A 23,926-nucleotide genomic window follows, 5' to 3' on the forward strand; every position below is an offset into this window, starting at 1 on the left:
GTATTATTGGAGACTTGCACTTTGCAGCCACCTTGGATCTTGCTGAGGTAATGTTGATATGGTACCTGCTTAGACATTTCTGAGCTCTTGCTAGTCTTAAATAAATGAATCCACATTTGATGAGCTCCAGTTGCAAATAGGAGATCACCATCATCCTATTTAGAGAAAACACCAATGACCACAGTCCGCTTAAGAGCATTGTTACTGGATTCTCCTTCATTCTGGTATACAAGGTCTCGTGACTTTCATCCTGAGTTGTTTTAATCCCCTAGACAGCAGTAGTTGTGTGCCAGAAAAACAAATTCTTATCTGCTAAAGTTAAAGAACGAACTTGCATTTACACAACCTTTCACAACCTCTGGTAGTCCCAAAACACTTTGCAGCCAATTAAATATTTTTGAAGTGTAGTCATTGTTGTAATGTAGGAAAATGTGACCGCCAAGTTGGGAACAGCAAGGTCTCCAACAGCAGTGATAATGACCAGATAATCTGTTTGTGATGATGGTTGAGGGGTAAATGTTGGCCAGGACAGTGAGGAGAACGCCCATGCTCCTCTTTGAATAGTGCCATGGAATTATGTCCACCTGAAAGGCGGCCCCTCTGATAATGCTGCACTCCCTCAGTAATGCTCTCGAGTATGTGCTCGTGTCTCTGGAGTGGGACTTGAACCCACAATCTTCTGACTCCAAGGTGAGAGGGGCACCACTGAGCCAAGGCTGACACTTCATACCTTGTAGTTTGGTAGTTCTAAACAGTTTTTTAAAACTTTGGTTTCTAAAAGTTTAAAAAACTTTCATAACTACCAAACTACAATCAAGCTTTATATACATTTACCACATTATTCCTGGCTTGTAGAAATTTTGCTTTTACAGATCTTTTCTGCTTTCCCTTTGTTGTTCAGTGCTGGCAAGTAGCTTCAATGTCTCACTGCTTCAGTTAGGTTTAAAATTTAATTTGCAAAGCTGTTAGACCCTTTGGACTGAACTGTATTCTGCTATCCTACCCAATTTCAGGTGGATAGTGGCAGAAATGGGGTGATGAGGCCTAGCATCACCTCGCACCCCAACTGCTATTTCCTTCCTTCCACTGCCATTGGCTGCCTGCTTCTTCCCTTCCCACCACATGTAAATGGCAATTGCTGGTGGGGGATGTGGGGTTGGAGTCTGACCACCTGCTCCCCATACTGCCTGGTCGAAGGTGGTAGGCTTGGGGAGGGGAGGTAATTCCTACAAAGTGCAGCCTTGGAGGGAGAGGACTCTTTTCCCTCTAATTTGTCTCCCGCTCATTTACCTGTGTAGGCCTCACCTACAAGACTACAGTCCCCACTGAGTCTCTTCTATCCCTTTTGGCGATCCTGCCTCTAGTGCTGCATTGGTGTCCCTGCTGCAGCACCACCAGAGTTCTCTTGTTGGCACCGGCACTCCCTCTTGCTGGCAGAAATCCTGACAGGAGCTTGCCTTGCCCTGACCCAGGAAAATGGGTTGGTGTGGCGTCAGAAGGGCAGACTGAAGTCCCAAGCCACTGGAACACTCTTGCCTCAAGCAAAATCCAGCATTTAAACCTATTTGCCCTTAATTTAATTATTTAGAGGCAAGATTGAATGTTTCCTTAATAAAATTAGGGAACGCCATCCTTGAAGTTTTCTGTATTTTGCACTTGACACCGATGTTAAGTTTTCTGCTCAGGAGTAACATGGGTTGAATACAGTTCACAGTTTCCATATACTGTTGCAATAAAAGTAGACAAGCACTCTGCAGCTATCTTAAACCTCCTGGCACTGCTTAGATAATAAGCATTTATGTTAAATAACCCTTTGAGCCAAGTTAATAGATTAATCCGTTCTTATTGTAGTCCAATTTCTACAATTAGTATTGCCTGAAAATTGATACCAGTGGCGGTAGTATTACATTGGATGTATTTTGTTGAAAATTGTATTTTAATATATACTGCTTCTACATTTTTCTTTAATTCTGAATCTAGCATTAGTCCATTAAATGGGCGATTATTATTAAATATCTTGGCATCAAGAATTTCAAGTATTTTTTTTGTATTGAACAGGTGTATACTGGTTCATGGAGTACATTATATATTCATCACAAACACCAATCAAAAAATGGATAGTTGCAACATTCATTTATTTTTTAAAAAGTCATAGAATCATACAGCACAGAAGGAGGCCATTTGGCCTATCGTGTCTGTGCTGGCTCTTTTGAAAGAGCTATCTTATTTTTACCACTCTCCAGTTCTTACCCCATAGCCCTGCAATTTTTCCCATATTGAGCATATATTCAATTTTCTTTTGAAAGTTACTATTGAATCTGCTTTAACCACCCTTTCAGGCAGTGCATTCATAACTCAGTGTACAATATTTTCTCTTCATCACCCCTCTGATTCTTTTGCCAATTACTTAAATCTTTGTTCTCTGGTTACCGACTCTTGTTGGTCTGGTTATCGACCCTATGTTAAGCCATTTACATGGTGAATACAACTCACATTTCTATGTATAGTTGTGGTAAACCACGTTCACTATCGTATCACTGTTAGTAGTTAGCACTGTTCACCACTGTTCGTTATAACTGTATCACTGACCACTATTGTATCACGGTACGAGGTCGCCTCTTGCCACACTGCTATACCTGGGATGACCACTGCCGACTCCGCCTTGGCTCCACCCACCAGGCCAGGTATAAAGGTGAGCGACTGGCTGGTATTCCTCCTGCTTGGATCGGATCACCCACGAGAGTGGGCTCTGTTATTTAGTCAATTAAAAACCTTTAGTCACCTTCGTAACTCTTCGCCTTTTACTGGAGGAATTGATAGGTATATCAATAGTTACACTCCGTTGTAAAAGAAAGCCATATCCGTATGTCAATTGAAACTGGAAATATCGTAACTTGATTTATACTATTGAGAGACTTTAGTTTTTTAATTTTTCAAGATTACATTTTGCAATAGAAGATATTTACAGTAGAAAGGAAACCAGCCCATCCATTAACTGGTGAATTACTTTTATCCCTCAGATTATTTAGCTGCAGTTATAGAGTAGGCAAAAACCTCAAACCACTGTCCCAAACTGAATAACTCTCCCTCTAAAAGTCAGGGCAGTCCACTGTTGGAAGATCTCTTACTTACCAACTGTGTACCCCCATTTTCAAGTTGAAAAGGGCACACTCGAAGCTGAACTATAGTTTTTCAAAACTAGGTGGTTAACCGTTGCATGATTTCCACTTGTTTATTGTTTGAAATCTTGCTTTCTCTTTACTGGGAAAGTAACCCAAGAGGACAATTGGGACAATCATTAGGATGTGCTGCATGTGATATTTTGGTATTGGAGACATTGCTTGACCTTCTATTCCCATACCACACCAGGCTAATGTTTGACAACCTGCTTGCATATAATGTCCTTGATTAGAAAAAAAAATCTCAAGGTTCTTCAGAGATGTAAGGAAAGTTGAAGCTGAGCCAAGGTATGAGAGATCAATAGGGGTGATCACCTGTGTCAATGAGATGGGATGTCAGTTAGGTCTTAATGGAGGGGTTTAGGGAGGGTCTTAATAGAAGAGAAGGTGATGGAGGGGATTCCAGAGACTGACTTGGTTGGGCGAAGTGTGGGGTGGTGGGGGTGGGGAAGCTGCATGAGGTCCAAGTCAGAGAAATGGTGAGTTCAGAGGGGTTGGGTTGTAGCGCTAGAGATGGGGAGGTTGAGAATTAAAAATTTTAAGTATGGGAGACTTGTGCCAATGTATCTCAGCAAGTACAGGACGAGCGGGTTTTGTGCAGAATACAATATGGGCATCAAGAGTTTTGGAGAATGGAGAACATTGAAATAATCAAATCTGGAGGTGAGAGTTTCCGCATCAGATGGGCTGAGGGTAGTGGTGGAGGTGGGTATTGATATAGAGATGGAAGTAGATGATCCTTGTGATGAAGAGGATATGGAATTGGAAGCTCAGCTTGATTGAATAAGATGCAGAGGTTGTAAACAGTCTGGTTCAGCCTGAGACAGTGGCTGGGGAGGGGAAGGAACTGTTGGCATTGGGTGCTGAGTTTGTGGCGGTGGCCAAAGATGATGGCTTCAATCTTCACAGTGTTTAACTAAAGGAAATTGTGGCTCACCCAAGACTGGATGTCCAACAAGCAGTCTGACAAATAGGCACTTGAGGTGTTGAGAGCAGTGGAAAAGAAGTAGAGCTGGGTGTCGTCAGCATACATTTGGAAGCTGATTCCTTGTCTGAGAGATTTTGCCTTGTAAATTAGGAAGAGGAAGGGGACACTAGCAGAGGTAATGCTGCAGGGGATGGGAAATTATGCCTTTGCCTTGAGATATTCTGGCTAACAGTGGATAGATAAGAGTGGAGCCAAGTGAGAGCAGTTCCACTGAGCTGGACAGTGGAGATCGGGTGTTTAACCTTGTCGAAGACTGCAGAGAGGTCGAGGAAATGGTAATGCATCACGATCACGGAGAATGTTCATTTGTGATTTTGGTTCGGGCCAGTCTTGGTGCAATGCCAGGGTGGAAGCCTGTTTGGAGAAATTCAACTATGGAGTTGTGGAAAAGATGAGCACAAATTTGGGAGCTGACAGCACATTCAAAGATGCCAGGATTGGATTTTGTAACTTCTATGGGCCGTATATTCCGATCCCGTAGGGACATCGGAAATGCTGGTTTCAGGCATGCGAAGCGCATGTGCTGAAAACCGGTATTTCCGAACAGTCAAGAATGCTTTTGACAGTGGACGCCTGCCCTGGAGAAGGGCCTCTGTGGGCAGATACTTCCACTTTGTGGAGACCCTCCGCCCGCAGAAAACCCTTAGAAATCTTACGCCTGGTAAAAGCAGGCGAACATCCTGCTTTTACCAACATAAGATTTGAAAAAAGTTTAAAAAAAAAAAAAAAATAATTCACTCATTTATCATTTAAAAATACTTTAAAAAAAAGATGTTTATTTTTAGCCCTGTAAACTTAATTTTTTTCAAAAAATTTAATTTTTGTTCAAAATATTTAATTTATTGTAATTTCAACTAATTTTTAAAATGTGATTTAAAAAAAAAAAAATTATTTAATTTACTGTGTTTTTGGGGTGATCTCGATTCATATATTTGACAGGTCTATAGTCAAGTGTATGAAGGGAGATTCCCTTCTTTGATTGGCTCCCCATGGCCTACATGATCCCAGGGACGCTTGCGAACCGCATGCGCCTCTGGGATACGTAGGCCCTGCACATTTCGAGTTGGAGAGGCTGAGGAGCGGAAGTGTCCGGACCTCGGGAGCCCTCCGGTAAGTCCATATATTTTTTCCAGATCGGAAGCCTCTGCACGCGGGAAGCCTCCGATCGGAAAATACGGCCCTATGTGTCCTCGTGTACTTCTCCAGTATTTCCAATGGTGGAGTTAAACACTCGATGAGGCCAGATAAAATTGTTAAGCTGCTTTATTTTACACGAGGAAAGTCCATGTGCAGGATAACGGTTGCACTCAAATCTCGCCTCGATTTCAGTTAACTGCGGAATCCTCCTTGAGGGCAAGCAAAGTAATATGCCACACTAATGCTCTTGGCAGGCTCACTTAATTTTTCTTGGTCAGCCTTCCGATTCTAACCATCTCTGGATTTGGGATGAGTGACTTTTACCCCCTTGCTAGGCCAAACTCTTCTGAAGACTTAACTGGCTGGCTGCCCATGTCTCTGTGTTCCCAGTCATTGGGCATCCAGTTCCTTTGACTTCTTAATAACAACAGAAAATGCTGGAAAAACTCAGCAAGTCAGGCAACATCCGTGGAGAGAAATTTGAGTTGACGTTTCGGGTTTGACCCTTCTTCAAAACTGGAGAGAAAAGGAACTAGATCGAAGGCAGGGCTGCGATCGGACAAAAGAATAAAAGAACCAAAAGAAGTAAAAGAGATTAGAAGCTAGACGAGATGGTAATAGGCTGTGATTAGGTGTAAAGTGTACTGGCAGGGCAAAAGATAGCTGCCAGGTGTGAGAGAGAAACAAAAGGAAAGGAGGGGGGGGGGGAAAGGAAAGGAGTGGAAAAATATAAGTGAAAATGAAATAGGGGCCGAGGTTGTTTCTCTCTCACACCTGGCAGCTATCTTTTGCCCTGCCAGTACACTTTACACCTAATCACAGCCTATTACCATCTCGTCTAGCTTCTAATCTCTTTTACTTCTTTTGGTTCTTTTATTCTTTTGTCCGATCGCAGCCCTGCCTTCGATCTAGTTCCTTTTCTCTCCAGTTTTGAAGAAGGGTCAAACCCGAAACGTCAACTCAAATTTCTCTCCACGGATGTTGCCTGACTTGCTGAGTTTTTCCAGCATTTTCTGTTGTTATTTCGGATTTCCAACATCTGCAGTATTTTGCTATCGTCCTTTGACTTCTTCTTGGTTCAGTAATTTGTCAATAAAACTGGCTACCTCTCCCCCCCCCATCTGTTCTCAAAATGAAGAACGACGATCTGGATTCATAGGCCTGGGATGCGACAATTGACCCTCGTCTCAGTTTGAAGTAGATGATAAGCAACGACATTCTGCAAACTAACTTGTGTAGCTTTAATATGCAACTTATTCTCCATAGCTTTTTTTTTTAAAAACTTGTGCAAATTCACTTTAAAAAAAAAAAAAAACCCACAACCCTTATACACAACTCATTCCCAAATCCATTCCGAGAAGAAAAAAAATGATATCCCAAAATGTGACAGAAGCACAATATTTTGGAAATGTTATCATTGAGCTGCTTTATTCCACAATAGTGAGTGTACAGAGAAACAGAAAAAAGCCAGATTACAAAAGCAAAATACTGCGAATGCTGGAAATCTGAAATATAAACAGTGCTGGAAATACTCAGCCAGTCAGGCAGCATCTGTGGAGAGAGAAACCGAGTTAATGGGCCAAAAATTCGGGTTGGGGGCTTCCCGCGGGTGCAAGCCCCCGATGTGCACTCGCCCTGCGCGCTGACATCTGAAGCCCGGGCCTGCTTGCATTTCCTGTGACAGGCCCGGTTCAGATGTCAGCGCGATGTGCTTACCTGATCCAGCGGCGTAGTTAGTGCGATGTGCCGGCTGGGATCAGGTGAGCACTGTACAACCAATCAGGGGAGGGGAAGGTTCATTCATGAGTTTGAGAGTAAGAACTGTCAAACTCATGAAAACTACGGGGGCCCAAAACACTATTTAAACTTCAAATAAAAATTTACAAAACATCCCAATCATTAAATTAAGTATAAATAAGTTTAAAAAAATAATTTAAACAATTTTTTTTGAAAAAAATAAATTTTTTAATAAAAAGGGTCTAAAACTAAACTTACCTTATTGTAGATTCTTTAAAATAATAAACCTGTGGGGGAAAAAAAATTCTAAATTACACTAAAACACCACTTACCTGTAAAAAAAAATAAAAATAAATACTTAACGTGTGCTTTTTACAAGCGTAAAGACCGGAGGCCTTTACACATGCGCAAATCCCCCAAAACGGAGGAAATCCAAGACACGCGCTGCCCCCTACAGCGCACGTGCTAGCCTCTTCACTTCTTGGGTTAGAGGAGAGGAAATGCCGGTTTTCAGCGCATGCGCTGTGCATACTGAAAACCGCCATTTCCTCCGGCCAGACGCGTGAGTACCCCTTCCGTACTCACGCGTTTGGGGAGGAATTTCTGCCCCAATGTTTCAGGTCGATGACCTTTTCGTCAGAACTGGAAAAAGTGAGAGATGTAACCAGTTTTAAGCAAGTGCAGAGGCAGGGAAAGGTGGGGGGGGGGTGGGTGGAGGGGAGGAAAGAACAAAAGGGGAAAGTCTGATGGGGTGGAAGGTATTACCAGATTCATGTACTTCAATCAGTAAAGCTTATCTTCAAGTAATCTAACAATAATGGATAGATTATGCTACCCCACTTCAGTGGGTTGTCTTACTTAACTTGATCAAAATACCTCCTACATTCTGTTCTCCACCCAAGCGCAGAACCTCCTCTCCCTGCAGTTTTGTGTCTTTTGAAGCCTTTTGTTGCCCGACTGTGTAGTGTCCTGATTCCGAAAGCCAGACTGCAGACCAAGATCAAAGGTACACCAACACGGTGGGTGATGGGTGTTTACCCAGGCAAGGCAACTAATTATTTAATGTTTAGCCTCTGGGGAAAAACAACTTCCGTTTAAGCATATTAATCACCTTTTTCTGGATGCCCTTTTTGTTCTTAAATTTGTAAGAATCGACATTACTTTTTAAAACTCTGTTAACTAACAATTCTTTCCAAATCCTTGGGGGGGGGGGGGGGCGGAGTCGATCCTGAAATGTGACAGTATTTCTCATTTTAAACTGACCTATTGTGCAAATCTCAGTTATGGAACACTTGAAACACTGTGCAAGCAGATCAATTTCTGCTTGAAGTTTTCCTAAGGAATTACCACTTTTGTTACTCAAGAACATGAGCCATGGATTGTCATTTGGCCCATCCTTGTAGTACCCACTCTCCTGCCTTAGCAACCAGCTCCATTTTGACTGACTGAGTGAAATAAATTGCTTGACTAGATAGCAGAAGCAAAAACATCACAACAATTAAACAATTCAGTAAAAAAGCATTCCTAATCTCAGGTTTAAATTGATTTTATTCCTTGGTTTATTTTTAAATAATAGATTTGCCTCTTCAATCTGTTAATATTTTACATACATTAATGAGCTTTTCCCCCGAGCTCTTTTTTGACTTTCTGTACTGTAGAGCTACCAATTCTCTGATCTTTCTTCATTGCTCATCCATTTTGGGATTACTCTTGCTTGACCCCCTTTCCAGCAGGATCCTGTTTTTTGCAAGATAATTACCAGAATGCAACAGTGCTCCAAATCTCCAAATGTGGTCTGACTAATGCGTAGTACAACTTAGAAAATCTTGTATTTGTATATTCTTGTCTAGTTACATGCTTTGGCATAACATTTCCATAGCCCCATTATATTCCACCGAATGTTTGTTCAGTTCTATCTGTACCTGCTCTAGACCTCAATCCTGCTCTTTTATTCCCGCTACAGTGAAGCTTAAACAATAACTGCTTAATTGAATAAAACAATGCTGCACAATTTCTCCAGAATGCTAATGAAAAGTGTTGACTGAGTGTCCCAGGCTCCTTGATTCTGATTTTTATTCTTTTTCACTTGCCAAATATGTAGTGATTCTTTGAATCCCTATTTTGCTTTTAAATTCTTTTATTTCTGCTTATGTCTCAGCAACTGAGTTGTGTTAAAAGCACGTAAGCGATCTTTACAGTGGGCCACATTGAGTTCTGCAATTCCATCCACATTTGTTGGATATTGAGGATTGTTCACGTCCAAGCTACTGACAAGCTGCAGAAATAAGTTTTGTTTTTCAGATCTATTCTTCAAAGACGCTTCCATTTCAGTCACCTGTGATGTTCTACCAGCCCTTGTCACTTACTATTCTCACCAGCCCAGTCTCTGAACCCCAAGATTGAATTGAAGCAGCAATTTTCCACAGTTGTGTTGCTCAACCAGTAACTGAGACAACTGTTCCAGTCTAAGCGTGGCTACTTATTCTACTAGTGGGGTTTTGGACAATTTCAGGTTGGGGAAGCTGGTAGCACATGACTACTTATATGTGTAATATGAGTAGTCAACTGCTAATGCTGGTTTGAAATTGAATTGCTTTGAATAGAAGCACAGGGAAACTTGGTTAGTGGAAGAGCTGGGATAAATAATTACATTTTGTTAAAGGCACTGAGGTCAGGAAAGCGAGGAAGGGGAGGAAAATGCCTTGTGAACCGATGGTTTGTTTTCTGCTTGCACTACCATTGTTTATGTCTTCAGCATTTTAAAAAATGTGGATCATGTTTCCTCTGCTGCTTGTTCTTCGAGGGGAAAAATAATGTTTCCTTTTTATTGCTAAATTAACACATTCAGGGAACATTTACAACAAGTTATTTCCTCCATATTTTAGCAATTGTCTGTTGTCTCATGTCAACTGACCATGACTCCAGTTAATACAATAAATCATGCAGGGTTGACACATTCAGATAATTAAAACAGGCTCATGGCCTGTAGGATATACTGACTCATGATATATGAACTGCATTGAAGTAAGAGAAGTCTTTCTGACCCTCATTCATGTTGGGGATTAATCTCTGGGCAGAGTGCTGAAAGTATGGAATAATAAAATAGTGGTCTGAAGAAACAAGTGAGACAGTACTTTCTGCAGCTAGAATGTAGTGGATTTGGGAACAGTACAGACAAGATCCAGCTGTGCAAGACAACCATGTCCTTGGAGCTGATGAGTAACATCTTTCACGTATGCAATTACTGAGATTGAATTTCTGATCTTCAAAATAAGCTGCTGCATATTTGTTCCATTGATGGTTAACCCACCTTTTCTCTTACAATGCAATTAGGGCAGTTCTTAAGACCATCCTTCTGTTTTGGTTAAAGTTGCTCACCTGTTGTAGGACGTTACTGTGCCAGTTCTGAACACCCCCTTTGCTTTGTTTTCCTGAGGTCCTTATTTCAGAATCCACATGTCTAAGATTTGTAATACAGTATCCCTAATCAGTGTAAGGTGCTCAATTTTGACCTAGCAACACATGGTTAGTATTACATAGCTTGGTGGCACAGTTAGCAAGAAGTTTCTCACACTCTTGCCCCTCCACCACCTCTTTCCTCTCTCTCTCTCTTTCCCCCCCCCCCAAAAAAAAAAAACCTGGTCGTCTTCTTTCTCCACTAAAATGCTGGGAGGAGGAAGCAGCTGATTGGGTGAGTACAGCCAGGTGAGTATTTATACTATATAGTTTGACAGTTAAGGTTAATAGTTTATAAAGTTTAGAAGGTCTTAATTTTTGTGGTTATAGTTTCTAAGGTCTCTGTTGTGTAGCGGGGAGTGCTAGTAAACCAGGGCCCTTGAGTATATCATTTAATTGTAGTGTAATTAGTGGCTTTGATTTGATTTAATTTAAAGTAAAGGGTAAGTCATGGCAGCACAGCTCGGCCCCGTGGCATGCTCGTCCTGCGCTATGTGGGAAATCAGGGACACTTCCTGTGTCCCTGACGACCATGTATGCGGGAAGTGTATCCAGCTGCAGCTACTGGCAGACCGCATTGCGGCGCTGGAGCTGCGAATGGATACATACTGGAGCACTCGCGGTGCTGAGGACCTCGTGGATATCCTGTTTAATGAGTTGGTCACACCGCAGGTAAAGGCTGCACAGGCAGGAAGGGAATGGGTGACCGCCAAGCAGAGTAGTAGGCGCAGGCAGGTAGTGCAGGGGTCCCCTGTGGCCATCCCCCTCTCAAACAGATATACCGCTTTGGATATTGTTGAGGGAGATGGCTTATCGGGGGAAGGCAGCAGCAGCCAACTTCCTGGCACCATGGGTGGTTCTGCTGCACAGGATGGGAGGAAAACGAGCGGGAGAGCTATAGTGATAGGGATTCTATTGTAAGGGGAATAGATAGGCATTTCTGCGGCCGCAAACGAGACTCCAGGATGGTATGTTGCCTCCCTGGTGCAAGGGTCAAGGATCTCTGAGCAGCTGCAGGGCATTCGGGAGGGGGAGGGTGAACAGCCAGTTGTCGTGGTGCATATAGGTACCAACGATATAGGTAAAAACTGGGATGAGGTCCTAAAAGCTGAATATAGGGAGTTAGGAGGTAAATCAAAAAATAGGACCTCAAAGGTAGTAATCTCGGGCCATGTGCTAGTCAGAGTAGAACTAGAAGGATATTTCAGATGAATACGTGGCTAGAGGAATGGTGCAAGGGGGAGGGATTCAAATTCCTGGGACATTAGAACCGGTTCTGGGGGAGGTGGGACCGGTACAAACTGGATGGTTTGCACCTGGGCAGGACCGGGACCGATGTCCTGGGGGAGTGTTTGCTAGTGCTGTTGGGGAGGGTTTAAACTAAAATGGCAGGGGGTTGGGAACCTGTGCAGGGAGACAGAGGAAAGGGAAGCAAGGATAGAAGCAACAGACAGGAAGGAGAAAAGCAAAAGTGGCAGTCAGAGAAATCAATGGTGTAAATCAAACATGACCACAGTAAATAATAATTCTAAAAGGTCTAAGTGTTAAAAAAACAAGCTTGAAGGCTTTGTGTCATAATGCGAGGAGCATTCGTAATAAGGTGGATGAATTAGCTGCGCAAATAGATGTAAACAGATATGATATAATTGGGATTACGGAGACCTGGCTCCAGGGTGACCAAGGCTGGGAATTCAATATTCAGGAAAGACAGGTGAAAAGGAGGTGGGGTAGCATTGCTGGTTAAAGAGGAGATTAACACAATAGTAAGGCAGGATATTAGCTCTGATGTGGAATCTGTATGGGTAGAGCTGAGAAATACCAAGGGGCAGAAAATGTTAGTGGGAGTTGTATACAGACCCCCAAACAGTAATGCTGAGGTTGGGGATGGCATTAAATGGGAAATTAGAGACGTGTGCAATAAGGGCACAGCAGTTATCATGGGTGACTTTAATCTACATATAGATTGGGCTAACCAAATTAGTAACAATACTGTGGAGGAGGAATTCCTAGAGTGTATACGGGATGGTTTCCTGGACCAATATGTCAAGGAACCAACTAGAGATCAGGCCATCCTGGACTGGGTATTATGTAATGAGAAAGGATTAATTAGCAATCTTGTGCGAGGCCCCTTGGGTTGGGGGGGGGGGTGGGGGGGAGCGATCATAATATGATAGAATTCTTCATTAAGATGGAGAGTGAAGTAGTTGACTCAGAGTCTAGGGTCCTAAATTTAAATAAAGGAAACTATGATATGAGGTGCGAGTTGGCTAGGATGGATTGGGGAACGTTACTTAAAGGGTTGACAGTGGATAGGCAATGGCAAACATTTAAAGATCGCATGGATGAACTACAGAATTTGTTCATCCCTGTTTGACATAAAAATAAAACAAAATCGGTGACTCAACCGTGGCTAACAAGGGAAATTAGGGATAGCATAAGATCCAAGGAGAGGACACACAAATTGGCTAGAAAAAGCAGCAAACCTGAGGATTGGGAGCAGTTTAGGATTCAGCAAAGGAGAACAAAGTGATTAATTAAGAGGGGGAAAATAGCTTACTCTCATATTCTATCAGGGAACATAAAAACTGACTGTAAAAGCTTCTATAGATATGTGAAGAGAAAAAGATTGGTGAAGTCAAGCGTAGGTCCCTTGCAGTCAGAATCAGGGGAATTTATGATGGGGAACAAAGAATGGCAGACCAATTAAATACATACTTTGGTTCTGCCTTCACAAAGGAGGACACAAATAACCTCCCAGAGATGTCGGGGAACATAGGGTCTAATGAGAGGGAGGAACTGAATGAAATCCGTATTTGTAGGGAAATTGATGGGATTGAAGGCCGATAAATCCCCAGGGCCTGATGATCTACATCCTAGGGTACTTAAGGAAGTGACCCTAGAAATAGTAGATGCATTGCTGGTCATCTTCCAAAATTCTACAGACTCTGGAACAGTTCCCATGGATTGGAGGGTAGCTAATGTAACCCCACTATTTAAAAAAGGTGGTAGAGAGAAAACGGGGAATTATAGACCGGTAAGCCTGACATCGGTAGTGGGGAAAATGCTAGAGTCCATTATAAAGGATGTAATAGCAGAACACTTGGAAAACAGTGACAGGATCGGACAAAGTCAACATGGATTTACAAAAGGTAAATCATGCTTGACTAATCTACTGGAATTTTTTGAGGATGTTACGGGTAGAATAGATAAGCGAGAACCAGTGGATGTGGTGTATTTGGACTTTCAGAAGGCTTTCGATAAGGTCCCGCATAAGAGATTAACATGCAAAGTTAAAGCACATGGGATTGGGGGTAAGGTACTGACTTGGATAGAGAACTGGTTGGCAGACGGGAAGCAAAGAGTTGGAATAAACGGGTCGTTTTCCGAGTGGCAGGCAGTGACTAGTGGGGTACCGCAGGGATCGGTGCTAGGACCCCAGCTATTCACAATATATATTAATGATCTAGACAAGGGAACTAGATGTAATATCTCCAAGTTTGCAGACAGCACAAAGCTGGGTGGGCGTGTGTGCTGAGAGGAGGATGCAGAGAAACTCCAGTATGATTCGGACAGGTTGGGTGATTGGGCAGATGCAGTATAATGTGGATAAATGCGAGGTTATCCACTTTGGTGGCAAAAACAGGAAGGCAGATTATTATCTGAACGGCAATAGATTGGGAAAAGGGGAAGTGCAACGAGACCTGGGTGTCCTTGTGCACCAGTCGCTGAAGGTAAGCATGCAGGTGCAGCAGGTGGCTAAGAAGGCAAATGGTATGTTGGCCTTCATAGCGAGAGGATTTGAGTACAGCAACAAGGATGTCTTGCTGCAGTTGTACAGGGCCTTGGTGAGACTACACCTTGAGTGCTGTGTGCAGTTTTGGTCGCCTTATCTGAGGAAGGATGTTCTTGCCATGGAGGGAGTGCAGCGAAGATTCACCAGACTGATACCTGGGATGGCAGGAATGACGTATGAAGAGAGAGTGGGTCGATTGGGCTTATATTCGCTAGAGTTTAGAAGAATGAGAGGGGATCTCATTGAAACTTATAAAATTCTAACCGGACTAGACAGACTAGATGCAGGAAGGACGTTCCTGATGGCGGGGGCGTCCAGAACCAGGGGTCACAGTCTAAGGATAAGGGGTAAGCCATTTAGGACAGAGATGAGGAGGAATTTCTTCACCCAGAGAGTGGTGAACCTGTGGAATTCTCTACCACAGAAGGCAGTTGAGGCCAATTCATTAAATATATTCAAGAAGGAGTTAGATATATTTCTTAAGGCTAAAGGGATCAAGGGATCTGGGGAGAGAGCAGGGACAGGGTACTGAATTTGGATGATCAGCCATGATCTCATTAAATGGCGGAACAGGCTCGAGGGGCCGAATGGCCTACTCCTGCTCCTATCTTCTATGTTTCTATGCAGGACATTGAGAACAATGTGTACTCTACTATATTTGGCATAATTTGACAGGAATATTTTGAACTGTAGCTAGAACTAGAGACTGCTGCTGTGCTGATGCAGGATGTGTTCAGTAGGCAGTTATCACAGGAAGCAGATAACTGCAGACTTGAACTTCCTCACTTGCCAGTTAGTGTGCTCAGCAGCATAGTCGGAAGCTGTGTTCACAAACATGACGGGAAGTGTCATTGGCACATTTTAAAGTTTTATTTGACCAAGAGAGCTGCAAATAAAGCAGAACCCATCTCTTCTGGAACAGACTTTAATATTATTTAGTTCATCAGAAGTGTTTCATTTAAGACTGCTTTTGAGAAAACATTTTCAAACTTGTAGCTGTATGTTGTGGCTAATTAACTTTAGTACAGTGTTGCTTTATAAAAAAACATTGTTGCAGTTTCCCTTTTCAGATTATTACACTTATTTAGAAATGAACACATAATTTCCCAATGGTTAAAAACTGAGATTTTTGCTACTACCTGTATTAAGATGATGAGAATAAATCATGGTCTGTCACTGTTTCAAAATGCATACAACTGATAAAGAAAAAGAGAGACTTCTACTGTATTTATATTGCACCTTTCATGACCTCCGGACGTTCCAAAGAGCTTTACTGGCAATTGAGTACATTTTTTTAAAAGTATATTCGATGTTATAATGTAGGGAAACGCTGCATTAATTTGTGCACAGCAAGGCCCCACAAACAGCAGTGTGATAATGATCAGAATTTGTTTTTAGGTGTTGGTTGAGGGATCAATATCGGCCAGGACACCGGGGAGAACGCCCCTGCAGAAAATAGTTCCATTGAGATCTTTTACATCCAACTGAGAGGGCAGATGGGGCCGCTGTTTAACATCTCATCCAAAAGTTGGCACCTCTGACAGTGCAGCACTTCCTTAGTATTGAACTGACTGTACAAAATAAAGCAACAAAGGGAAATATATTCTACTTCTTTTGAGGGCATATAAATGTGTCTGTGTGAGAGAGAGAGAGAGAGAGAGAGAGAGAGGGGCCCCGAGAACGGGCATGAGCCGGCTTGAGGCTGAGAGAGGGGGCCGGGGTAACCCTTACCCCCCTTCCCGCCCTCCCGAGCACCAGCCCCCCCGCCCGAGCTGGCTTCAAGACCAGAGAGAGAGACGCCGCCGCTCATCAGTGCCTCAGAGCCGGCTGGTGCGCGACCTAGCGCTTGAGGCCCGGCGGGACTCGGGTCGCGCTCCGGGCCGACGTTGATGTGCGCGCTGACTCCCGTCCCGCCCGGCTTTACTAAGATGGCAGCGGTGGCGACGCTCGGCTCAGGCCCGCCCCTCCAGCCTTCACAAAGATGGCGGCGATCGCGGGCCGCTTGTTGACCGGGACGGGAGGTGCCTAGCTCGGGCGTGGCTGGGCAACAGAGGCCTTTATATCTTTATTATTATATATCTAAAATTGCTCTTCTGTCTGTCCTTCTGTCTGTCTGTCTGTCCGCTATACACTCAAGTTTTAGAGTGTACCTACACGTGCGTTACATCAAAAGAAAGCTTACGATTCCGGAACGGTCATAAGCGTATTTACTTTTCGCTCAGACAAAAATTGTGCCGACGGTATACAAAAAAGTTCAAAATTCCGCTCATTAGCATCGAGTGTCGTCAAGGTTGACCAATCGTACAGTCGAGCGACCCGATGGTCGACCAATCGCTGCGTCATGGGGGCAGGTTCCTTGCGTGTGCGGGCAGGCCGTCCTAGAGTCGAGTGACGTGACGATTGACCAATCATACACTTCAGTGACCTGACGGTTGACCAATCGGTACGTGTGTGGGCGGGCCTAATCATTCTGAACTGAGGTGAGTGGCCGCCATCTTGATTCCAAACTCTTCATTTTTTTTTTCCCGCTTTCTGCATGTTTATTTTCAAATCTACATTTCCAGCAAAAAAAAAGTTGCTTTTAAAACACAAATTGTTTTTAAAAATTAATTAATTTGTAAATCTTTTCTCTAACCTCTCTAATTTTCCTACCTTTGACCGTTTTTGCAGGCCTCGAAGCCTGGGCGCCTCCTCCGCAGCCACGCCCGAGCTAGGCACCTCCCGTCCCGGTCAACAAGCGGCCCGCGATCGCCGCCATCTTTGTGAAGGCTGGAGGGGCGGGCCTGAGCCGAGCGTCACCACCGCCGCCATCTTAGTAAAGGGGGGGCGGGAGTCAGCGCGCGCGTCAATGTCGACCCGGAGCACGACCTGAGTCCGGCTGGGCTAGGTCGCGCAAAGGCCGGCTCTGAGGCGCTGATGAGCGGTGGCGTCTCTCTGGTCTTGAAGCTGGCTCGGGCGGGGGGTTGGTTCTCGGGGGGGTGGGGGGGGAGGGTTACCCCAGCAACCGGGCCCGGCCCCCCCCCTCAGCCTCAAGCCGGCTCATGCCCGTTCCCGGGGCTTAGCTCCAGCGCAGGCCCAGCCGCAATCGGCGGTCTTGAAGCCGGCTCGGAAGGCGGGGGAAGGGTTACCCCGGCAACTGGGCCCGGCCGTCTCTCTCGGCCTCAAGCCGGCTCATGCCCGTTCCCGGGGCTTGGCTCCATTTGCGGCCGCGGGCCACTCGCCCTCTCTCTCTCTCTCTCTCTCTCTCTCTCTCTCTCTCTCCTTCCCTCTGTCTCTCTCTCTCCTTCCCTCTGTCTCTCCTTTCCCCCCCCCCCTCCCCTCTCCACCCTCCCCCTCCCTCTCCCCCCTCCCTCCTTTCCCTCTCTCCCCCCTGCCTCACCCTCTCTCTCTCCCCCTCTCTGCCCCCTCCCTCCCCCTCTCTCTGGCTAAAAATAAACTTACCTTTCAAGTATTTAAAAATAATAAACCTGTGGGAAAAAATGTTTTAATTTTAATTAATTCACCACTTACCTTGTAAAAAGCCGGCCTTGCGACTGCTTTTTACATGTCTAACTTCTGGAGACTTGCCCTCCCAGGAAAAACTACAAAAAAAACGTAAGTTCGATGCGCACGCGCAGCCTCTCCTGCGCACGCGTTTGACTTCTGAACCTCTTTCAGGGGAACGGAAGTGCCGGTTTCCCGCGCATGCGCAGTGCATGCAGGAAACCGGCACTGCCATTGGGCCTACGGGTGAGTACCCAGCGCGTACTCATCCATGGAGACCCGAATTTCTGGGCCATTAAAGCAAATAAAACACTGTGGATGTCGTGTAGATGTTATCCACGTAGAACACCAGAGTCAGAATTTAAGTTTGTGTAATTCATGATGCTTTTTGTCTGATTTAGTAATTGCTTTTGAGTTGCATTTAAATCTTTTGTTTAAATATGTTACAGGTGGATTCTCGATGGTGTTCTTGGTTCGAACTCACAGTGGAGTACGTTGTGCCCTGAAACGCATGTATGTTAATGATGCACATGACCTGAACATCTGCAAAAGGGAGGTTACTATTATGGTAAGCAAATTTTGATTCTGGGTGCATAAATGGTGAATGAAAACTAATTAGTGATGAAGTCTAGGCGATTACTTTCAAATCTCCATAATATATATTAAAGCACAAAAGTCCCACAGGAAAAGTGGTCCAACCGTGGCTAACGAAGTTAAAGATCGTATTAGATCAAAGGAAGAGGCTTATAATGTTGCCAAAAAGAGTAAGCCTGAGGATTGGGAGGATTTTAGAATTCAGCAAAGGAGGACCAAGAAATTGATCAGGAAAGAGAAAAAAGAATGAGAGTAAATTAGCAAGAGACATAAAAACAGATTGTAAACATTTCTATAGGTATGTAAATAGGAAGAGATTAGTGAAAGTAAACGTGGGCCCATTTGAGGCAGAGACAGGATAAATTATAAAGGGCAAGAAGGAAATGGCAGGGACATTAAACAAATACTTTATATCTGTCTTCACGGTAGAAGACACACAAAAAATTCTGGAAATAATGGGGAACCAAGGGTGTAGAGAGAATGAGGAGCTTAAAGAAATCAGTATAAGTAAAGACATAGTACTGGAGAAATTAATGGGACTAAGTGGCGACAAATCCCCTGCACCTGACGACCTGCATCCTAGGGTTTTAAAAGAGGTAGCTGCAGAGATGGTGAATGCACTCGTATTAATCTTCCAGAATTCCCTAGATTCTAGAACAGTCCCCAAGGATTGGAAGGCAGCAAACATAACCCCGCTATTTAAGAAAGGAGGAAGAGAAAAAATGGGGAACTATAGGCCAGTTAGCCTCAATCAGTATAGGCAAAATGCTAGAATCTATTATTAGGGACGTGGTAACAGGGCACTTAGAAAACCGTAATATGATTAGGCAGAGTCAACATGGTTTCATGAAACGGAAATCATGTTTGACAAATCTGTTCGAGTTTTTTTGAAGATGTCACTAGTAGGATGGATAAAGGGGAAACCAGTGGATGTAGTGTATTTGGATTTTCAAAAAGCATTTGAGAAGATGCCACACAAGGTTATTGCACAAAATTAAGACTCATGGGATTGGGGGTAATTAGGATGGATTGAGGATTGGTTAATGGACAGAAAACAGAGTGGGAACAAACTGGACTTTTTTGGGTTGGCAGGTTGTAACTGGTGGGGTACTGCAAGGATCAGTACTTGGGCCTCAGCTATTTACAATCTATATTAATGACTTAGATGAAGGGACTGAGTGTAAGGTATCCAAGTTTGCTGATGATACAAAGGTGGGAAAGTAAGCTGTGAGGAGGACGCAAAGAGGCTGCAGAGATATATAGACAGGTTGACTGGGTAAGAACATGGAAAATGGAATCTAATGTGGGGCAGTGTGAAGTTATCCATTTTGGTAGGCAAAACAAAAAAGCAGAATATTTTTTGAATGAGAGACTGGGAAATGTTTGCATTCAGAGGGACCTGGGTGTCCTTGTACATGAATCACAAAGTTAACATGCAGGTACAACAAGCAATTAGAAAAGCAAATGGTATGTTAGCTTTTGTTACAAAGGGATTAGAGTATGAGAGTAAAGAAGTCCTACTACAATTATACAAGAAACTTTGTGTTATCCGGAGGCTAACTGTCCGGAATGCTCGAGCCACCGGCAAAAATCAGGAGCTGTTTTCGTTAGGTTTTTTTTCTTCTTGTTGCTTTTTTCCTCCTTCTCGTTGCTTTTTTCCTCAACAGTCGAGCTCTGCAAGGTCTGCTGAAGCTGTTGCTAAGCTACAGAGACGCTTGGACTGTTTAGAAGCTGTTGCTAAGCAACAGGGTTTGTTGACGGATACCGTATCTTTCAACATTAGAGCTGGAGTGTCCGGCAGTTTTGAGGGAACGGCAACAGCTCGGTCCCGTCGGTGCCAGATAGCACAAAATTTCCTGTACAAGGCATTGGTGAGGCCACACCTGGGGTACTGTGTACAGTTTTGGTCGCCTTACCTAAGGAAAGACATACTTGCCTTAGAGGAAGTGCAACAAAGGTTCACTAGACTGGCTCTGGGATGAGGGATTGCCCTATGAGGAGAGATTGAGTAGACTAGGCCTATATTCCCTAGAGTTTGGAAGAATGACAGGGGATCTAATTGAAACATATAAAATTCTTAAGGGGTTTGACAGGGTTAATGCTGAGAAAATGATTCCCCTGGTTGGGGAATCTAGAACACAGGGTCACAGTCTCAGAATAAGGGGATGGCCATTTAGGAGTGAGTTGAGGAGAAATTTCTTCACTCAAAGGGTTGTGAATCTTTGGAATTCTTTACCCCAGAGAGCTGTGGATGCTCAGTCGTTGAGTATATTCAAGACAGAGGACGAAAAATCTTTGGGAATTAAGGGATATGGGGATAGTACGGGAAGGTGGAGGTGAGGTAGATCAGTCATGATCTTGTTGAATGGCGGAGCAGGCTCGAAGGGCCAAATGGCCTACTCCAGCTCTTATTATGGGCCGTATTTTCCGATCGGAGGCTTCCCGTGTGCGGAGGCCTCTGATCTGGGAAAAATCTAAGCACTTACCGGAGGACTCCCGAGATGCATATAGTTCCGATGCTGGGCCTCAACTCCAAGTGTGCAGGGCCTATGTATCCCAGGGGCGCATGCGGTTTGCAAGCGTCCCTGGGATCATGTGGGCCATGGGGAGCCGATCAAAAAAGGGAATCTCCCTTCATACACTTGACAGATAGACCTGTCAAATATATGAATGGAGATCACCCCAAAAACACTTCAAAACATTAAATAAATAACTAAAAAATCATTAAAAAAAATTAGTTGAAATTACAATAAATTAAATATTTTAAACAAATTTAATTTTTTGAAAAAAATAATTTTTTTACAGGGCTAAAAATAAACTTTTAAAAGTTTTTTTTAAATGATAAATGACAGGAAAAATTTAACAGCTCTTATCCTGCTTTTAACAGGCGTAAGAATTCTAAAGATTTTCTGCGGGCGGAGGGGCTCCAGAAAGCAGAACTATCTGCCCGCAGAGGCCGTTCTCTAGGACAGGCGTCCGATCTGTCAAGAGCATTCCGATGTCCCTACCGGTGGGTACACGGCATGTACCCACCCGTAGGGATAGGAATATCCGGGCCTATGTTCTTATGATTATAGGTGGAGTTTTGGTATCGAGGCTGATGGGCAGAATTTTAAAATAAGACGAGTACGGTCTTTGTATAAATGCCTTTCTAGGTCCCAAAATAATAGTGTCCTACAATAATCTTTGAATAGCCTATGCTATATTTTTTGTATAACTGTCATTCATAAAATTATTTGTCAAACTGAATAACCTATAGGTTTCTTGATGGTACTTTCCTCATCAAATACAATTTGTCCCAACAATGGCTTAGTACGTAAATGTGTAACATTGTGTAGCATTAGGACAAGGTGACAATATAGGAGAAAGAAAGTAATGAAATGCTGCACACCTGATACCTAGCACTGCCATGGTACTGTTGTAGATTACTGCGTTACTTTCTTATAGGATAGATCACAGATCTAACCAAGGTCTAGAAATGCAGTACTACTTTTAATTAGGTTATTTTATTCATCTTTTAAAAGAATTGCTTTTCTGTCTTTCCATTCTTGGTCAGGAAGCTTGGCAACCTACTTCAGGCCTCTGTCAAATGTTCCTCTGGGCTGACAGCCAGGCCATGTCCGGAGAGGCATGGGATAACTCTTCTTTCCAATTCATCCTCCCTGAAAGAAAGTAGCCTCCAATCACGAGACTCAATGGCCCAGATATTGCTGGGAAAATAATGGCGAGTTCATGCCATTTTCAAAGTTTTCTTACATTTACTTCCTGTCTCTTTTCTCTCGCTCTCACTCAGTACAATACTGTGTTCCTTCTTTATTTCTCTTTCTGCCTCTAATTTTGATGCTAATACGCCAGATTTCCTTCTCTGTTGTTCGCTCAGTTTCCTTCTCTATCCTTCAATTTCATTGGTTAAGGAGATAAACCACTGGACCCGACATTCAGGAGGTCCCAAACACCCCGTTGACCACGCCATTTTCAGTTTGCATTTCCAGCAATTTGCAGTGCAAAATAATGCGATCTGAATGGTGAAGAAAAAAATCCAATTCATGCCACTCCACAATTTCTGTGCCAATATAGTCCTGCACTAAATTTCAAATTCATACTTATTGGTATATTTCAGTACTCTACAAGGTGAGGAGTCCCAGTGCTGGAGAATGGAATATCTGAGATTTCTTTAGCATGAAATGCACCCAAATCAAATCTAGCACCGAACATAATGAAGTACCCAGTAATCTATTCCAGTTGCACCATTGTGAATTTTTCCATTTGCCACAGTAGCTATTTTTAGCCTTTGAGATTGCTGCTTTCTAATTCTGAGGCCACTAACGGGTGGATTGAGTGTGCCCAAACTCATTTCACTTAAGGCCTTTATAACCGGTTGAAGAAACACCAGTCTATTACTTTGAGCTAGATTTGAGCCATGATCTCAGTTGTGAGGAGATAAATGTTGACCCACTACATTACACTGCCGTCTACTGCAATCAGTGTTATCAACTACAGTATAAGTAATTAACATGGGTAAACGCTTTCTACAATATGTTTTTGTAACCAGCTCTTTATGCTTTCCTTTTAGAAAGAGCTTTCAGGCCATAAAAATATCGTAGGTTACTTGGATTGTGGCATTACATCGATCAGTGATAATGTTTGGGAAGTGCTTATTCTGATGGAATATTGCCGAGGTAAGAACGCCTTATTTTCAGTTGCCTGTCTGTGAAATATTTTGCTTTTCAAAGCTTTGTGATGCACACATACTATGGGTTTCACTATATTTCCCTTTAATTACTTAGAGATTATTAGTAGTAAAAAAAACAGTACTAGCAAAATAAATGGGACTGAAAGTCGACAAATCCCAAGTACCGGATGACCGACATCCCAGGGTTTTGAAAGAGGTGGCCATTGGAATAGTGGACGCATTGGTTGTCATCTTCCAAAATTCTATAGATTCTGGAATGGTTCCTGCAGATTGGAGATTAGCAAATGTAACCCCGCTATTTAAGAAAGGAGGGAGAGAGAAAATGGGGAACTACAAACCTGTTGGCCTCAAATCAGTAGTTGGGAAAATGCTGGAATCTATTCTAAAAGGATGCAATAACTGGGCACTTATAATCTAATACAGGAAACTTTCTGGTATCCGGCACTGACGGGACCGAGCTGGTGCCGTACCATCAAAACTGCCGTACAAACCAGCGCTAATGTTAAAACATACGGAGCTCAACTCCGTATGAATCAACAAACCCTGTACAGCTTCAAAACAGTCGGCCGCAGCTTAAAAGCGTCTCTGTAGCTAAGCAACAGCTTCAGCTAGACCTTGCAGAGCCTGACTGGGGGGAAAAAAAAGCAACGAGAAGTAAAAAAAACTTATAGGAAACGACTCCTGAATTTTGCCGGTAGATAGAGCTTTCCGGACATTTTACCTCCAGTTAAACGAAAGTTTCCTGTATTTGGATTTTCAGAAGGCCTTCGATAAGGTCCCACACAAGAGGTTGGTGAACAAAATTAGGGCACATGGAATTGGGGGTAATATACCAGCATGGATTGAGAATTGGTTAACAGACAGAA

The 23,926-nt window shown here is 43.4% G+C and overlaps 1 protein-coding gene across 5 annotated transcripts in view; it reads left to right on the forward strand.

Moving 5' to 3' along the window:
• The window catches only part of bmp2k (BMP2 inducible kinase), a 137,631-nt gene that overhangs the window by 28,788 nt on the left and 84,917 nt on the right, over positions 1-23,926 (forward strand). For all 5 annotated transcript variants that reach the window (XM_085963266.1, XM_085963276.1, XM_085963293.1 and 2 more), the window contains exons 2-3: positions 18,223-18,341; positions 22,941-23,046. In XM_085963266.1, the coding sequence (XP_085819392.1) occupies positions 18,223-18,341; positions 22,941-23,046 (225 nt within the window). The remainder of the gene's footprint in view (positions 1-18,222; positions 18,342-22,940; positions 23,047-23,926) is intronic.

This window comes from Somniosus microcephalus, chromosome 2, assembly GCF_052327205.1.
Source record: "Somniosus microcephalus isolate GS21.2 chromosome 2, FLI_Smic_1.0, whole genome shotgun sequence".
In the NCBI taxonomy this organism is placed as follows: Eukaryota; Metazoa; Chordata; class Chondrichthyes; order Squaliformes; family Somniosidae; genus Somniosus; species Somniosus microcephalus.